This window comes from Raphanus sativus, chromosome 8 (assembly GCF_000801105.2).
Source record: "Raphanus sativus cultivar WK10039 chromosome 8, ASM80110v3, whole genome shotgun sequence".
Taxonomy (NCBI): Eukaryota; Viridiplantae; Streptophyta; class Magnoliopsida; order Brassicales; family Brassicaceae; genus Raphanus; species Raphanus sativus.
Genome location: NC_079518.1, coordinates 4,799,633 through 4,816,455, shown reverse-complemented (window position 1 = coordinate 4,816,455; position 16,823 = coordinate 4,799,633). Strand labels below are relative to the sequence as shown.

Below are 16,823 nucleotides of genomic sequence, written 5' to 3'. Positions count from 1 at the left end.
GATCTTGTTCCAAGGCCTTCTAACGCTAATGTCATTACTTGTTTGTGGTTGTATAAGCATAAGCTTGATGCAGAAGGCAAGCCTAAGCGACACAGGGCACGACTCGTTGCTAATGGAAAGTCACAAGAGGAGGGTATTGACTACACAGACACATTTGCACCGGTCGTGAAACCAGCTACTATCCGAGCCGTTCTTGATGTCAGCCTTGCTAGAGATTGGCCAATTCATCAGCTTGACGTCAAAAATGCCTTTCTTCATGGCGAGTTAGACGAAACCATTTACATGAATCAACCTCCTGGATTTGTCAACTCTCAGTATCCTAATCATGTTTGCAAACTACGCAAGGCTCTATATGGTTTAAAGCAAGCTCCTAGAGCCTGGAATTCTCGGTTTGCTAATTTTGTCACATCTATGGGTTTCAGATGCAGCAACTCTGACGCGTCCCTGTTCATATACAACAATGGCTTGCGCAAGGCATATCTTCTCTTATATGTTGATGACATAATCTTGACGGCGTCGGACACTACCTTCCTCCAGTCGATCATCACAAAACTACAAACTGAGTTTCCCATGTCAGATTCAGGGAAACTACATCATTTCTTGGGAGTAAAGGCTGAGTTCATAAATGGTGGCATATTCCTCAGTCAAAAAGCTTATACAGAAGATATCATAAAGCGTGCTGGCATGATCGACTGCAAACCCTGCTCCACTCCGGTTGACTTGCAATCAAAGTTGTCACTAGAAGATGGTGATCTCATCCCAGATGCAACACAATATCGGCGGCTTGCAGGAGCTCTACAGTATCTAACGTTTACTCGTCCGGATATATCATATGCGGTTCATCAAATATGCTTGTACATGCATGCCCCTCGTGTTCCTCACCTTAATGCTCTTAAACGCATCATCCGCTACTTACAAGGCACGAAATCACTTGGACAACAGCTACGGAAGAGCAACATTACTGATCTCGTCGCTTACTCTGATGCTGATTGGGGAGGCTGTCCTGACACTCGCCGTTCCACTTCCGGTTACTGCCTCTACCTCGGTTCCAATCTCGTATCTTGGTCAGCCAAACGGCAACCAACTGTCTCTCGATCAAGTGCAGAAGCGGAGTACAAAGGGGTTGCAAATACGGTAGCTGAACTCTGCTGGATAAGAAATCTGTTACTCGACCTTGGCTGCCCTATCACTAAAGCTGCTTTGGTATACTGTGACAACATCAGCTCGGTGTATCTGTCTCAAAATCCGGTCAAGCATCAACGTACTAAACACATTGAGATTGATATTCACTTTGTTAGGGAAAAGGTGAAAATGGGACAGGTCCGAGTTCTTCATGTGCCTTCTTCTCTCCAATATGCTGATATATTTACAAAAGGCCTTCCTTCTTCACTCTTCAACGAATTCAGAACCAGTCTCACTGTCTGCTCCCCCGACAATGTGACTGAGGGAGGGTGATAGAATGTAGATATTCTGTTAATATAAAATCTTGTATAGTTTAGATTTTGTATCAGTATATTCTCCTGATATTCTGTAACCAACTTGGCTATTTAAAGCATGTGAATAAGATCGTATCCCTCAAGGGAATTTCATGAACTTTCATTGAGTTGGTTGAACAGATCCAAAAATGCAGCTGACCTTTTGATTACTCGTGTTTGGAACACCTCTCTTTTTTTTTCTTTCACATATATATATATTTTTATTTATTTTTGGTCCAAACTCAAAGACAGCAAAAATATATAAACTTCGAGAATAGATTACAAAGTTTTTTCCTTTCCAACTTCTCTCCTGGTGCTCTTTCTTAGCCGCTTCGGTTCAAGGTCGGATCTTTGTACTCAGATATAAACCAACTGTCACTTCACAATATCTGATTTCGCTAATAAAAAGCATCAACCTTTCCTCTGCATCTTTCTCTCTCTCTCTCTCTCTCCCTCCGCTAAGAAAAGCATCAAGCTTTGTCGGTTTGTGCTGAGGTAAACTCATCATCACCAAAAAAAAAAACGGTTCTTCTCGCTAATCTTACTTTGCTTTTGCTTTCGTTTTAACTAAAGAGAACCTCTTTTTTTTTTATTGAATCAAGATGGAGACGATCACAACAGAGAAGGAGTATATGTGCAAGTTCTGTAACAAGAAGTTCCCTTCCGGTAAATCACTCGGAGGTCACATCAGGATCCATACCTCACTTCATTCGAATAGTAACAGTGGAAAGAAACCTAAGAAGAAGAAGAACAAGAAGAAGAGGTTGGTGGATCAGAGAGAGATCACGGCTCTAAAACAACATCAACTCTGTTGCAGGGAATGTGGTGAAGTTTTTGATTCTTTGAAAGATCTTTGGAGTCACATGGATTGTTGTCACTGCGAGGGAGAGAAGTTGGTTATGGATACTGAGACTACTACTTCCTCAGGTTCTACCAGGAAAAGATCCAAGAAGCAGTTCAGTTCAGAGTCTTTTAGCTCGTCTACTTCTTCTGCTTGTGAGATTGACCAAGAACATAGGAACACTGCTTTGTCTCTCATGATGTTGTCTATGGATCCTAGAGGACTTACCTTGGTGTTGAACTCTCTGGTGACTGAGTTGCCACACAACTCTGAGATTCTCGAGACCAAGTTATCTTCAGGGGAGCAGCTAAAGATGATCTTCAATGTTGCCGTCGACGACCAGCTAAGGTCTGCTGCTGCTGGTGCAATTCTCACTGACTCGTATAGCTCTGACTCTGATTACTTCATGAATGGTCCAAAGCGGTCAGACTCGGATATCTCGGTTGATGGGTGTCTTAGGAACAATGGTGATGACGATTTTGAGGCCAAGGAGGGAAGGTCACAGTACGAGCTACGCAATAGCAAAAATGTGGCCTTGCCTTGTAATGAAACTGACTCTTGTGCAGACACAAACAGGAAGGAAGCTATCAGTGCAAAGAAGAATAGCAAAGGTCACGAGTGCCCAATCTGCTTCAGGGTGTTTAAATCAGGACCAGCTTTAGGAGGTCACAAGAGATCACATTTCATTGGAAATCAAGAACACAGGATCAAACACAAAGCGGCAGCTGATATGGGAATCGATCTCAATCTTCCTGCTCAGGATATTTGAAGAAGAATGAATCAATAATTTTTTGTTTGTTCATACAAAGCTTTCATGTTTCTTAATGAGATTCTTCTTGTCTTCAACATTTAAGTTTTTTTTTTGCTCCAGCTTTCACTTTATAACCCTTACTCTGCAACTCTAGTCCAAGACTAGAGCCAAGTTGGAGATTCTGAGACCCTCTTTATATAATGGGCCGTATTTATTGGGCTTGTAATTAGTTTCGGTGGAATCTTCTTTAGCCCATAAAAGCCTATAACGACCCGAGATATAGCTTGCGTTCCACGAAACAACTCAAAACACGTTCTTATTGTATTGTATAATTGTGTAATAATTGTGTAAACGTACTACACTTTCACGTATAATATACTTGAACCGATCATTTCTTACGTGCTATATAGTCATGTAAAAAGCAATAGCAAGTGAAATAAATCGATCGGAATGTATATAAATAAGGTCACGTATTGCTATTTATGTCTATGAAAACGAACCAAGCAGGACCCACAAAAACGAACCAATTAACGTTCGATTCATGTGCATCCTCTGCGTTGCATTAAAACCCAATTTGCTTTTACTTCCCTCTTTCTCACAGAGTTCAAAACTTTTCATTCTCTTCTCTTCTCTCTCTCTCTCCAAATCAAGCAATATGTCGACGACACACCTGAACCGTTCGATCTTTATCTCTCTCCTCCTCCTTCTCATCGCTTCTTCTCGAACCGCTGGAGCAAACCGGACGATGACGACATCAAGAACAAACTTCCGTTACCGAACTCACCGACTCGTCCCGAGGGTTGTTCACATCCCGTACTACGTGACTCCTTGTGACTCTTTCTCTCGTCCTTACGCGCGTTCTATGTGCCTTGAGCTTCAAAGAATCCACCGTAGTAGTACCGCGAAGCAGCCATTTGTTTCCCCTCCTCCTCCTCCTCCTCCGCCGGAGATTGATCCAAGGTACGGCGTCGATAAAAGACTCGTCCCCTCCGGTCCTAATCCTCTTCACAACTAAAACTCTCGCGGTCTTTCCCCAGTTTATCATATTCAGAGACCTACCTTACTTACACATTTTATAGTTGACATATTTTTTGGGCGTTTCTTGGAGTACACGCTTGAGAGATATGTGTTCTTCAAGATTTCTTTTGCCTGAAGACGCAGGTTCATCATTTCTTTTGTGAATCTTTCTTGAATCTTGATTAATATCTACTCTTTTTGACGATTTTCTTAGGATATTTTGTTGTTTTTTATCTTTCAAAAAAATATCTACTCTTTTGATCTTGTAATAACCCTACGTTACATGGGGAGATATTATTGATATTTCCACGCTTGTTTTGTAGACTTGTGGAGTGTGTAAAGAATCATGGAAATAGTTTATCTTTGCTTATTTTTTTGCTTACATAATTAAATTTTAAAAGAAAATAACCGAAATATTAGATATGGTTGAGAGAGGAGAGGAGAAACGCATGAGTTCCATTAAACTGGGAGCTGTATATTATGTAACGTTGTAAAGTAATTAAATTAGCTTCTCTCTGTGAATACCCAACAAGATACTAATTTATCGACCCCTGCAATATAATGCATTTATTTTGCAACGTCTGTTTTTCTATTTTCAAATCACTTTTGGTTTTTGGTAAACGGAGTTTTAAAGTATAGTCCGTTACTAATGCCCTTACTAATAGGTCATGATAGCCATTATTAGAAGAGTAATTATAGTCTAGTGGTATAATATAAGTCCATTAAGACAAACACTAATACGCTTGTTGCAGCCAGAAAGGTTAAAATCTGAAAATAAGGTGAAACTGAAAAGGCAACAATGAATGACATTGATACAAGTTTTGAAAATGATGAACATAGCTGAGAGATGAGAAGTATAGGGAGGACTTTGGTGAATTTATTGGCAACAAAAATGGAAAACAAACGAACTTATTGTTAAAGACAAGAATAAAATAAGAAAAGCTTTGGATCTGGAAAGACTAACCAAAAAAAGAGAGGAATACTGAAACACTATTTTACCCATTTTGAAAATGGTGGATAGTTTTCAGAAAAAGCAAAATAGCTTAAAATACAGAATGCATATATAGTTTTTAAAATACCACAGATTTTATGTTTAAGAAAAACTCATTAATCATTAGTACAATTTCTTAAACATAAAGTTCTATAGATTGGTATCCACTCATTTAAACATATCCTTAATCTCAATTGGGAAAATTGCATTTTGTAAATCTGCTTATAAAATTTTCATCTTTTTCTGACTCAAAAAAGAAAGCATATCTCCTAACTTTAGATATTTCAAAGTCTGTTTTATTTGTTTCCTGTTTTTGTGTTCTCTTTTGCTTCATGATAGGATCTGTAGTTAACAAGACATGACTGTTACATTCCCCAACATCTGATCTCTGTGAAATAAAAGTATCAAGCTTTGAGCTTGATGCTTCTCCCTTCTCCTTCTCTCTCTGCGGTTAGATTGTTATAAGTGTTACTTGGAAGACTTGAGGTAAATCAGCCAAATGGGTTCTAACTACTTTCCCTTCTTCTGTCTTTTTATTTTCTTTTGATGTTTGCTTATACAGTGTTTGATATCAATTGTCTTGAAAGATGGAGCAGTGCCAAGAGAGGAAGTTTGTGTGTAGGTTCTGCAGCAAGAGGTTCCCTTGTGGGAAATCACTTGGAGGTCACATCAGAACTCACATGAACCAAGAGAACTCAGCTGATTCAGATGAAGATGAACTCAATAAGCTCAGAGTAGACGAAAGTGGAGGTCAGTCTAGCTACGGTCTGAGAGAGAATCCTAAGAAGAACAAGAGGTTTGTGGTCCAGAGAGGCATGATGGCTCTGAAACAGCAACAACAGCAACTTCTCTGTTGCAGAGAATGTGGTAAAGGTTTCCCTTCTTCTAAAGCTCTCTGTGGTCACATGGCTTGTCACACTGAGAGAGAGAAGATTGTTATGGATAGTCAATCTGAAACTGAAGCTTCTTCATCACCTATGAGGAGAAGATCCAAGAGAGCTGTCAAACATCATCAGCATCATCACCACAAGTCTGATGCTTTTGTAGTTGGTGGAAGCATCACGAATCAATACGGTTCAGCATCTTCTGATGACACTGGGATTGAGCCGGAACAAGAGGAAATGGCATTGTCTCTGATGATGCTGTCTAGAGACTTAAGTTTCAAGAAAGGACATAACATGGTTGTGAACCACTCTCTGGCTGAGTCATCGGACAACTACTCTGTGATTCTTGAGACCAAGTCATCTTCAGGAGAACAGCTGAAGAAAGTGGAGGAGTTCTGTAAGAAAGACAAACTTGGAGGAGTGGATAATGGTAATGTTATGTATGATTCAGATAACTCTGATTCTGGCTACTTCAGGAATGGACCAAAGAAGTTGGACTCAGATGTTTCTGTTGATGGGTTCCTCGGGAACAATGGGGCTGTAATGGGATTCAACAGCTCTACAACAAAAGAAGACAAGAACATGAACAGATTCAAGAAAGAATGGCCAGGACCTGGATCAGGTCGTTCTTCTACAAAGTATGATCTGAGGAAAACCAAAAGAGGCTTTCCATGTTACGGTAGAAAGAAACTCAAGTATGAGTTAACTGAATCTGTGTATGATAGTGGTGATCAGCTAAGCTTGGAGACTGATTCTTGTGCAGAAACAATCAAGATTCATAGTAAAGCCACAATGGTTAAGAAAGCAAGCGGTTCAAAGAAGAAAAGCAAAGGTCATGAGTGTCCTATTTGCTTCAGGGTGTTTAAATCAGGACAAGCTTTAGGTGGACACAAGAGATCACATTTCCTTGGGAATCATGAACACAGGACTTTGGTCATCCAACAACAACACCAAGTGGCTAATGAGATGCATACACTCATCGACCTCAATCTTCCTGCTCCTATTGATTAAATGCATCAGCAGTAACTGAAACATCAAGATTTTGTTCTCATTTCTTGTTTCTCCTCTGTTTTATTTGTTCTTTGCTTCAGATTCAAGCATACTTTTTTTTTCACTTTTATTTGTTCATAATTATACCAAGCTATTGTCAAGACAAGCTTATCCATAGTCCCTTGTTAGATATTTTTTTAATTATTGAACTAATTAAATTAGTTATTAGTTAAAGAATATAATAAGGTTATACTGAAATTTAAATCATGATTAGGACAAGCACTGGTAGAGGATGTGTAATAGTGACAATACATGTGTGCGTTTTTGTCTATTTTTGGCAAATGTTTCAAGATTAATCAGGTCTTTCTGATTTTATATTTCCAAATGATTTATACATTAGCATCAAACAGTTCCAATAGTAAACATATGTATCTGTTTTACAACCAACCAAAGGTGACATCAATAACATCAATCTATAGTAAATACTAATTGTACTCTCTATAATGTTTCACAAGGCTTGGGAAGTTCCCATTATGTTCTGAAGCTATCATGTTAAGATTACCTGGAGGAGGGCACCTTTGTCTCCTCGGTCTTCTTGTTGCTTGTCCCCATCCTGTAAGCTTACTGTCTTCACGTCCAACCACTGATACGCTCTCATTCATTTTCTGTGCTATTGACTGGCAAACCGGAGCTTGGCTTATGTTAGTGATCGTTCTTTTTCTTCTTTTAGAGTTTTGTCGAGCAGCTGCTCCAGAGGTGTACTCTCTGGTTTTCATAAGCGCACTAAACAGTTGGATATCTTCAGTGACTTGTTGCCTTGATAGAGAAGGGAGTCCAGGGAGAGTATCTCTCTGGAAATCCCTCTTCGGTCTTCCTCTTCTTGCTTGTCCTCTTCTTGGCCTGTTCAAACCTGTCCCTTCGAGTATTAGATTCTCAGGGACTAAAGGCTCTGGCATGTAGTCTTCTTCCTTAGTTGGTTTTAAACTCAAGGTCATGGCTTCAAAGTAGTCAATCTCTCCAGAAGAATACTCTTCTGGAGAAGCATCACCACAAGAAATTATAATGTCTGCGAACCAAGAGAGCAGACTTTTCGAAGCCGCATCTGTTGAAGAGGAAGCTGCGTCATCAAGATGATCAGACAATGACATGGAGACTATTGCTTGTGCAGCTACCTTAATGAGTTCATCCAAAGAGTTTCCGTCTTCGCTTTCATCTGACTGCTCCTGCACGCTCTCTCCAATATCTTCTTCACTCTCGAGAGTTGGGGGAGCTTCCAAATCTATCCAAAACGTTCCTTTTGTTTTCACTCTAAGACCGGAAACTTCATCATCCTCACTTGCACATGAGTTCAGATCAAAGTAGTGTCTGATGTTGGCAGTTTTGTTTCCTTCTTCCTTTTTAACACAAGAGGCTTTAGAACCATGCTGGTCAACAGAAACGACTGGGGAATCATCATCACATGGCAAGTTGATATCGAAGTCTCGCTTAACTAAGTGAATCACATCCTTATGTTGATCAGCAATACACAAGGAGTGAGAGAAAAGGGACGTATGCTCCTCCTTGCATATAGCATCAACTCTTACCGTGTTGGCATTATTAGAGCACGAAGCGTATGATCTCAAACTCTTCAGAGGAGAAATACTATTCAGGCCAGTTTCATCCATGAATTGATTTGTTGAAGCATTCAAATCCAAGAACCCATTGGATACTTCACTTTTGTAAGTGGGTTTAGGTTTTAGCCAAGGAGGCAACACAGCAGCCGAGCATTCCTGCTTTTTTGGTCCCTGGAGGTTTTCAAAACTCTGACCTGAAGAGAATCCATGATGAATCCCATTAGATATGGCATAGAATCTCATCTCACTACTCGAATCCGCTCTTGCATGTGTGACACAGTTCATGTGTGGATTCGTCTGAACTAGGTAAGGTTTCTGATGTGAGCTGCTCCATGATGATGACCGATGGCTCCATGGTGTGACAAAGTCAGTGCGGTAGTCATTGTGTAATTTAGGAGCGTTAGATGATGCCACACTTGATTCCACGTAGCTATCATAAGAAGCTTGACGATTCAATGAACGAACTTCCATCTTTACATTGCTGTAATCGGGTGTAGGATAGCTCTGAGGTTGAACTGCATTGTTAGAACGTACTTGTAGAGAGTGGGAAGGCATACGCAGGTCTCTCTGTGTGTTTCTGTCGGTCCCTGTTTAACACACAGCCCCATGAAACATTTGAGAAACAGAACATTAGCAAAAACGGCACCATACAGAATCAGCACAGAAGAATTAAAAAAAAAACATTTGATGAACTATTGGGACATATTTTAAGCTTGTAAAAACATATAATTTCAAAGATTAGAGAAGAGAGTATCTATCTAACCTGCGTCAAGGACCATCCATCCATTCTGACTTGTGCCAACATCTGCATTGTGTCTTCCATAATGAGAAAAGGTATCCCTGGAGAGCGAAAGAGGTTCTGAATGTTGGCATATGAGTGGCACATTCAAGTCAGCTAATAATAAGCCATTTGAGCTCCTCACATCCAAGCAAGATCCTGAAGAGTTGCTCCGATGAGAAGCATCATCATCCCCTCTTCCAGATTTAGATCGTTTGAATGGAGGGCAGATTGTAAACTCATCGGCAGGGAGTTGATGGTCAATCATTTTTCTCCTGGCCTTCGCAATACTAGTACACCCATTTGGCAAAGGAGAAGCGTTGGAAGCTGGAGAGGTGGTTCCTTGTCCATAAGTTGAGTTTGGTAAGAGAAACCTAGGAAGCTGTCTTTCAGCTGCATTCTCTGATGATGATGTATGATGATCACTCAAATTCATATTTTTAGTTGACTTCTTTCCCTTTGCTTCTTCATCCACCAAATTCCTATTACACGCGGATATCAATAGAAAACCAAAAAAAAAAAAAATCAGTACAATGAGTACATGCGTTAAATGAAACCATATGAGTGAAATGAAAATAAAGAGGAGACCTGACCTGGTCCTTGAAAACGGCATCGCATTTGTTTGTTTCATAAAAACACACACACACTCTCTCTCTCTCTCTCGTGTATCCTCCTCTCCGCAGACAAAACTGAAAGTATTAAAATCTTCAGGACAAACAAATAAAAAGAGAAAGCTTTTAACACAGGAGTCTTGCTCATATTCCTCTGATAAACACAACTCGTGCAGCTTTAATTGATAATATGTAAAACTCGAAAATGCAATCACATGATTCTCGCAACACAACACATGTGGAATCAGCATAACCATTATCAACTGTTTGTCGCATCTAAAAAGCTAAATGGAGCTGCATTCATACAATACAAGGAGAAAACAAAAAAATAAATAATAATAAATAGAGTAAAAAAGGGAAGATTATAATCACAGAGAATAATGTGGATTTAGGATGGATTTGACTTTGAATGACTAACCTAAATTCATCAAACATAATAACACGGATTAGGCAATTTTTTTTTTTTTGAAAAAATGGCTAATCAGCAAGAAGAATTATAGATGAAAAAATAAAATAAAATAGAATATAAAAAAGTGGTAGGGTGATAGAGATTGTTGTTACCTCAGACCCACATCATCCGATCGCACTTTGAACAGAGAAACTTAAAATCTTTAATTGTTGATGATAAAATAAACACACTCATTCTCAAATCGGCGACATGACTAATACTTATCGAGAAATGAACAGTAAAAATAAAATTAATGTTCTCCCGAGATTCACTCCATAAAAAAAAAAATTAATAGCGACCTTTTTTAACCAACGGACTAACTTATAAAATAAGAGAAGAGAGACCTCAAAACTCCATGGGAGAAGAAAGCTCGCAAGCCGTCTTCTTCTTTGATCCGCTGGGCCAACTCCCTCTCTCTCTCTCTCTCTATTATAGCAAATAAAACAACCAGAGCTTTTATATTCCCTTTTCTAATATTTATTTATTGAATATTGTGTTTTCATAAAAACAAATGGAAACTAAATGCAGACAGAGGAGGCTTCTTAATTTTTCTTTTTCCCATTTTCTATCACACTCGGTCCTTCTCATGCTTTTTAATTTTCTTTTTCCCATTTTCTGTTTTTATTTTTCTAGTAAATTTGGTATCGATATTAGATTTTTATGTTTTGAAAGGAAAAAAAACTATGTAAAAATGGTAACATTAAAAATCAACGTGGATAAAAAAATTAATTATTGGTTAAAGTATGTTCAGTTGAACTATTAATATATTAAAATAAATAAATAAATAAATAATTTATTAATCTGTGTAAACAATTCTAAAGTAACATCTAATAGAAAAATGAGTAATATATTTTAGTTCTTCTTACCATTACATCTAAATTGTATAATTAATTATATGTTTTAAAATATGTAAAATATCTGTACACAATTCTAAAGTAACATCTAAATTGTATAATTAATTAATGTCTTTTTTTGTGACAATTAATTAATGTCTTATAACTGTATGAGGAGATATAATGCCCCAACATAGCCCATTTACACAATACTGTATTATGTGTTGATGTAGAAATAAAATAGCATTGATAAAAGGACAATGGGCCGTAGATTGTCTGGTCCATTTAGCCCATTTTCCAATGTTAATCACAAAGATCTCCCCTCCAAGTTCCAAGATGTTGGTCCATGTGTTTCGAATTTCGTGAGAATGATAGATATCCTCATCATTGACTATGGAGTACGGAGCTCTACTGTTTTAATCAAAACATGCATCTTAAAGAATCTTTGCTAGATACCATTTGAATGTTTGATACGAGTGTGGAAGAAAGGATGATGCTGAAACATGCATTGTAGACTTGTAGTACTCCGATGAAAAGAGATAACCTACTAAGTACTAACCCTCATCTCAAGTAAGAACCGGAACATAAGAAAAAAATTAAACAATGAGCCGAATAATAATTCCTGACTTTTGGCTAACTCACAGGTTAAGCCTTTTAGCAAATAGATTAGTTTACAAACACAACGAAATGATTTTGTATAAATGAAAAAAGTCCAACTTAATCTGGCCTTTTGAATCTAGAATAGTCTCATTTTTGTGTCCCACTAAAAGAAAAAGAATAGTAGGGGTGGGCACTTCGGTTATTTTCTCGATTCGGTTCGGGTTCGGTTCGGTTTGGTTAATTCGGTTCAACAATTTGTCCAACCAAAGTAAACCATAATTAGTTCGGTTTGGATCGGTTTCGGTTCGGTTCGGTTTTAGTTCGGTTTGGTTTTAGTTCGGTTCAATTTTAAAACAAAAATGCATTGTCACAAAATCATCATGTTGGCAACTATGAAAAATTAAATTATGTTGACTAACTCCAATATAAAACCAAAACAAAAAACTTTCAAAAACCCAAAACATTTATAAAAGTACAATCAAATCAAAGTTAACTATAGTAAATAAAAAATTAAAAAAACATGGTAAATAATGCTTCTTAAAAATAAATATGTAAATTAAATCTAATATAAAACTGAAGCAAAAAAAACCCTTAATAAACTACAAAAAATTTATAAGAACACAATCAAACAAAAATTAACTAAAGTAAATAAAAAGATTAAGATAATTTTTAATAAAGTTAACAATGACTTTAGAGCTAGGATTTAAGTATTATATATTGCTGGTACGTTTTATTCAAATAATAAAAAAGTACATTGGTTACGGGTTCGTATTAATTTGGTTTTGTTCGGTTTTGGTTTGGTTCGGTTCGGTTTTGGTTTGGTTCGGTTTCGGTTCGGTTTGTTCGTGTTGGAAAAATCTTAAACCTAACTAGTTGATAATAGACTTTGGTTCGGTTCGGATCGGTTTCGGTTCAATCGGTTCGGTTCGATCGGTTCGGTTCGGTTTTTTTGCCCACCCCTAAAGAATAGTCTCATTTTATTATTTTTTATTGAAAAAAATTAAAAAGAGAATTTGTGCTAGCGATCAGACACCGCTCAACACAAGTGTAGGGCCGCGTGGTTTGCACGCCGTGATGCAACAAAGAAGATAAATCTAGTTAAATCTCAACCGTCGAGATATTCTCATCGTATGGCTGAGAAAGATAAATATACAGTAACCCTAGCCTTCCTCCTCCGTATAAAAATTGACATCACTCTCTTATTTTTGTTGCTCATTCATTCTCACAATCCAATCTCAAATTCCATCTCTCTCTCTCTCTCAACATGTCTGACGAAGAGCACCACTTCGAGTCCTCCGACGCCGGAGCTTCCAAGACCTACCCTCAGCAGGCTGGTAACATCCGTAAAGGTGGTCACATCGTCATCAAGGGCCGTCCCTGCAAGGTATCGTCTCTGTTGATTCCCGATCTCGCTATAGACTCTAGATCTTCTTGCTCCTTTGATTCGGATTGAGTTTTCGAGATATATTTAGAGATCAGACAACAAGAGATGTGTTCTGTTTGAATAAAAGGAATCTAGTTTTGTGTGTTTTTTGATTTAAATATGTTTAGGGATAAGAAAGTCTTTTGATTTGATATTTATTAATTTTGGTTTGGGCTCTTTTGGGATTTTGATTGATTGATATATAGGTTGTTGAGGTTTCGACTTCCAAGACTGGCAAGCACGGTCACGCGAAGTGTCACTTCGTTGCTATTGATATCTTCACTGCTAAGAAGCTCGAGGATATCGTTCCCTCTTCCCACAATTGTGATGTAAGTACAGTATATAAAAAAACAAAACTTTACTAGATTTGGTTTATATGATATGTTCTTTAAATTCAGAGTATTGTTTGTTGTTGTTGTTGTTGTCAGGTTCCTCATGTGAACCGTATTGATTACCAGTTGATTGATATCTCTGAGGATGGCTTTGTACGTCACTTTTCTCTATTATCATTTATGTTTCGTTTTTCCGCTTTGGACATGTTTGAAAAGTTATAATTTTTGTTTTGCATCACAGGTTAGCCTTTTGACCGACAGTGGTGGCACTAAGGACGACCTCAAGCTTCCCACCGATGATAATCTCAGCGCTCTGGTTAGTTTCTCGTCTTTTTAATACGCATGAATTGTTTTCAATCTTTGAAATTGTGATTTGAAAACACAATTTGTGAAAAAAAAATTGCAGATGAAGAGTGGATTCGAGGAGGGAAAGGATGTGGTGGTGTCTGTCATGTCTTCGATGGGAGAGGAGCAGATCTGTGCCGTCAAGGAAGTTGGTGGTGGCAAGTAAAACCAACAAGTGTTATCATTCTCTCTTTACACAGAGGATAAATCTTATTTACCCCAGCAGTTGTTATAAGAACAAAAACATGTTTTTTTCTTCCTTTTTTTCTCTGATTTAGACCATTAATGTGTGTTTCTTGTTGCAAGACGACGACCATATCTATTGGTTTTGGATTGTTGAAATATTTGGTGTTTTAAAACAGTGAAAGTTTCCTACCCTTTACTTCGTATTTATTTACATGGTGATTATGTTATTCAAGAAGAGTCATTAGAAACTTACGATTATTACAAGGTCTTGAGTCTACTTGGAGAATCTGTTGAGTGACGATGATAGAACCGAGTCAATTTTTCAGTTGCAGCATGTTTAGGAGAGAGACAAAACATTATGGAATGTTAAGGCTCCATCTTTATCTAAGAGACTTGAGTTAAGAGTCCCTAATCTACCTTGACATTGTAGATATATCGTTCCAAGTTTTGCAAATTTACTTGCACTTTCTTCTAGAGCCCCGGAGATATTAGACCTCTTTAGTGCTCACAGAGACAGATAATCCAACAAGTATGTATGGCCAAGTCATTCTTTTACGACGGGACACAAAAATAGCAAGTTTTCTTGTTTGCTCTCTTGCGGAGAATGAAAACAGAGCAATGAACTGTGGTTAAACTCAAGAGAGAATTGGTTAGCTATGGTTTAACGCACAAGAATTGATTTATAAGTTTACTCGTCTCCTGAGAAGTACCCTGCCTAACAAGTATATAACGTTTTCCAAGTTATTCTTTCTGTTGACAGAAACTGCAAAAATGGCATTACATTTTCACATTCGTTTAGTTTTTCAAGAGGACACATGCTCAAGCCACAAAGATCTAAATGTACAAAACCTCAGGTGAACAAAAAGATTCTTCCTCGTGTTGATCAAAGAAAAAAGAGAGTGGAATTATTCCATCTAAAAATCATCTTAGATGACTTTCTTCTTCTCAAAAAACGTCTTCAAGTGCAGAAACTGCATCCCAGCAACTCCTAAGCACACGAACAGAGAGAGCAAACCAAACCACGCCATCTTCGAGTTCGTAGCCCTGTTCAGATCCTGCATCTCTTCCTCCCTGCAGACAAAAACAAGTCCACATTCAATAACATTGCAACAAATTATAGAAAATGTAAAAGCAACTTTTCATTACCTGTCTCTAAGATAAAACATCTCATCATGAATCGAGTTAACGGTTTCAATCAAAGCCTTCACTTCAAACTCCATAACCTTCCACAAGACACAACAAGACATCAAGAATCTGATGAGTTAATTACCAAACAAATATTAAAAAAAGAAACTCACTTCGACTTTGCTCTTCTTGGCCAAACTCCCCAAGCTCTTGTAATGAACACCCGATCCCCACTCCAAATCGATACTCAACGTCACGTCAGGCTTATGATCGCTGGCGGCGAAACACGCCGAGTAATCTCCGCCTTCCACCGCCGTGAACGAGAACTGCCCCGAGTCCACCTCCTCCGCGTGATGGTACGTGTTCCCGTGACTCGACGTCACCTAATGTATAATTATAACATGGACGGAATAAATAAAAAAGTTTACGAATTTATGGAAAAGGAAACGAATTTTACGAGCGTACACACCCTTATGTTGATCTTGTGAGACTGAGGGAAAGGGTGAGGGTCGTTGGGGTTGGAGACGGTGTACTTTCCGACGGTCATCGCGTTGCTTTTGATGTCCTCAGAGATGCATCTTGATTTGCCTGATTTTAGCTCGAAGTGGAGAGGTTGGGAGACGTGAGATATGATGGATATGGTTAACAGGAATGTGGATATGTGTTTTGATCGGACAACCATGGCGAAAAGTTTTTTTAAAAACGGAGAGATCTTTCTGTTTTTTTTTTTTTGGCTCCTCGGTCGTTCGTTGTTGATGAACGATGACGACGGAGGAGGAAGGGAGTTTTCGACACGTGGGTGTTTCTTGTTGGCGGGAATACGTCCACGGTGATTTGTAACCTTCTGTTTCCTCTAGAGTTTCGTCTTTATAAAGGTTGACTTTTGAGTTTGTGCAATTTTTAGGCAGATGGAACTTTCTATTTTTGGTGAACAAAAACAGAAGAGAGAGAGAGGCTTTTTTTTTGTTGAACTGGATAATAATTGGCCCATTAAGATAACAAATTAGTTGTCTCAAAAACTGAAAATATTAGAGAATATGTTATAACTAATTTTATTTTGTTGTACTATTTTCAGGATATGATACGATGCACAGAGTTGTTTGTGTAAAAGTTTGCGTTTAGTACTTTAGTATGAATTTTTTTTTAACACTAGTTCATTATAATATAAAAAAGATTACAAAGACGATTCGACAACCGATAATACTAATTGCTTCATGAGATCTACGTTTAACTGCATCTTCTGAGCTGTCCAATAAAGATTCATGCCTCACTAGATTAACTTGTACCATGTTGTAGATCTTTTGTAAGTCTTTCTTCCATAATCTACATAATTGTTTAATAAATTGTTTTTTCCGAAATTTAAAATCTGGATTTATCTGCAAGAAATTGTATAGTCTGGGATTTAACCCCCATACCTGGATGTGAAATTTTTTAAACCTTAACCAATAGACTACGGTGTTTCCACAATATTTTCGTATGAATTTAAAATTATAATTTTTGATATAATTGAATAGATTTTTAGCCGGCAGAAAAGAAAGCCATAACTACTTTTCATAATTCATAATATGTTCTTATATTAT

The 16,823-nt window shown here is 37.9% G+C and overlaps 6 protein-coding genes across 8 annotated transcripts; 4 read left to right on the top strand and 2 right to left on the bottom strand.

Moving 5' to 3' along the window:
* Positions 1-1,778: 1,778 nt before the first annotated feature.
* On the top strand, positions 1,779-3,186 carry LOC108831380 (zinc finger protein ZAT9-like). Its single transcript, XM_018604929.2, has 2 exons — positions 1,779-1,970; positions 2,078-3,186. The coding sequence occupies exon 2, from the start codon at positions 2,078-2,080 to the stop codon at positions 3,083-3,085; it is 1,008 nt and encodes a 335-aa protein (XP_018460431.1). The 5' UTR covers positions 1,779-1,970; the 3' UTR covers positions 3,086-3,186.
* A 497-nt stretch (positions 3,187-3,683) lies between these two features.
* On the top strand, positions 3,684-4,408 carry LOC108831381 (CLAVATA3/ESR (CLE)-related protein 9-like). The gene has a single exon (XM_018604930.2). The coding sequence runs from the start codon at positions 3,723-3,725 to the stop codon at positions 4,080-4,082; it is 360 nt and encodes a 119-aa protein (XP_018460432.1). The 5' UTR covers positions 3,684-3,722; the 3' UTR covers positions 4,083-4,408.
* Positions 4,409-5,662: 1,254 nt separating this feature from the next.
* On the top strand, positions 5,663-7,010 carry LOC108831379 (uncharacterized). The gene has a single exon (XM_018604928.2). It carries the CDS (start codon positions 5,663-5,665, stop codon positions 6,968-6,970), a length of 1,308 nt encoding a protein of 435 aa, XP_018460430.1. The 3' UTR covers positions 6,971-7,010.
* Positions 7,011-7,312: 302 nt separating this feature from the next.
* Positions 7,313-10,874, bottom strand: LOC108831382 (uncharacterized). Of its 3 annotated transcripts, XM_056992026.1 has the most exons (5): positions 10,744-10,811; positions 10,513-10,537; positions 9,934-10,029; positions 9,326-9,822; positions 7,313-9,149 (listed from the first exon to the last, which is right to left on the bottom strand). In XM_056992026.1, the coding sequence occupies exons 3-5, from the start codon at positions 9,969-9,971 to the stop codon at positions 7,435-7,437; spliced, it is 2,250 nt and encodes a 749-aa protein (XP_056848006.1). In that variant the 5' UTR covers positions 9,972-10,029; positions 10,513-10,537; positions 10,744-10,811; the 3' UTR covers positions 7,313-7,434. The 3 variants fall into 3 exon arrangements, with proteins under 3 accessions (XP_056848006.1, XP_056848005.1, XP_018460433.1); XM_056992025.1 differs by having other exon boundaries at positions 9,934-10,045; positions 10,513-10,874; XM_018604931.2 differs by lacking the exon at positions 10,513-10,537 and having other exon boundaries at positions 10,744-10,871.
* A 2,161-nt stretch (positions 10,875-13,035) lies between these two features.
* On the top strand, positions 13,036-14,309 carry LOC108831377 (eukaryotic translation initiation factor 5A-2-like). The gene is made up of 5 exons (XM_018604926.2): positions 13,036-13,216; positions 13,462-13,584; positions 13,684-13,740; positions 13,829-13,903; positions 13,994-14,309. The coding sequence occupies exons 1-5, from the start codon at positions 13,097-13,099 to the stop codon at positions 14,096-14,098; spliced, it is 480 nt and encodes a 159-aa protein (XP_018460428.1). The 5' UTR covers positions 13,036-13,096; the 3' UTR covers positions 14,099-14,309.
* Positions 14,310-14,861: 552 nt separating this feature from the next.
* On the bottom strand, positions 14,862-15,964 carry LOC108831378 (transmembrane emp24 domain-containing protein p24delta9-like). Its single transcript, XM_018604927.2, has 4 exons — positions 15,713-15,964; positions 15,417-15,626; positions 15,265-15,341; positions 14,862-15,189 (listed from the first exon to the last, which is right to left on the bottom strand). The coding sequence occupies exons 1-4, from the start codon at positions 15,923-15,925 to the stop codon at positions 15,045-15,047; spliced, it is 645 nt and encodes a 214-aa protein (XP_018460429.1). The 5' UTR covers positions 15,926-15,964; the 3' UTR covers positions 14,862-15,044.
* Between the last annotated feature and the right edge of the window lie 859 nt (positions 15,965-16,823).

Excerpts from the sequence above, each read along its gene's own strand:
- LOC108831380 (XM_018604929.2), top strand. The coding sequence starts at position 2,078 with ATGGAGACGATCACAACAGAGAAGGAGTATATGTGCAAGTTCTGTAAC.
- LOC108831381 (XM_018604930.2), top strand. The coding sequence starts at position 3,723 with ATGTCGACGACACACCTGAACCGTTCGATCTTTATCTCTCTCCTCCTC.
- LOC108831379 (XM_018604928.2), top strand. The coding sequence starts at position 5,663 with ATGGAGCAGTGCCAAGAGAGGAAGTTTGTGTGTAGGTTCTGCAGCAAG.
- LOC108831382 (XM_056992025.1), bottom strand. The coding sequence starts at position 9,971 with ATGAAACAAACAAATGCGATGCCGTTTTCAAGGACCAG. Across the intron at positions 9,823-9,933 it reads ATGCCGTTTTCAAGGACCAG|GAATTTGGTGGATGAAGAAG; the intron begins GTCAGGTCTCCT and ends CGCGTGTAATAG. Across the intron at positions 9,150-9,325 it reads ATGGATGGTCCTTGACGCAG|GGACCGACAGAAACACACAG; the intron begins GTTAGATAGATA and ends TGTGTTAAACAG.
- LOC108831377 (XM_018604926.2), top strand. The coding sequence starts at position 13,097 with ATGTCTGACGAAGAGCACCACTTCGAGTCCTCCGACGCCGGAGCTTCC. Across the intron at positions 13,741-13,828 it reads ATATCTCTGAGGATGGCTTT|GTTAGCCTTTTGACCGACAG; the intron begins GTACGTCACTTT and ends TTTGCATCACAG. Across the intron at positions 13,904-13,993 it reads ATGATAATCTCAGCGCTCTG|ATGAAGAGTGGATTCGAGGA; the intron begins GTTAGTTTCTCG and ends AAAAAATTGCAG.
- LOC108831378 (XM_018604927.2), bottom strand. The coding sequence starts at position 15,925 with ATGGTTGTCCGATCAAAACACATATCCACATTCCTGTTAACCATATCC. Across the intron at positions 15,342-15,416 it reads CCAAGAAGAGCAAAGTCGAA|GTTATGGAGTTTGAAGTGAA; the intron begins GTGAGTTTCTTT and ends GTCTTGTGGAAG. Across the intron at positions 15,190-15,264 it reads ATGTTTTATCTTAGAGACAG|GGAGGAAGAGATGCAGGATC; the intron begins GTAATGAAAAGT and ends TTTTGTCTGCAG.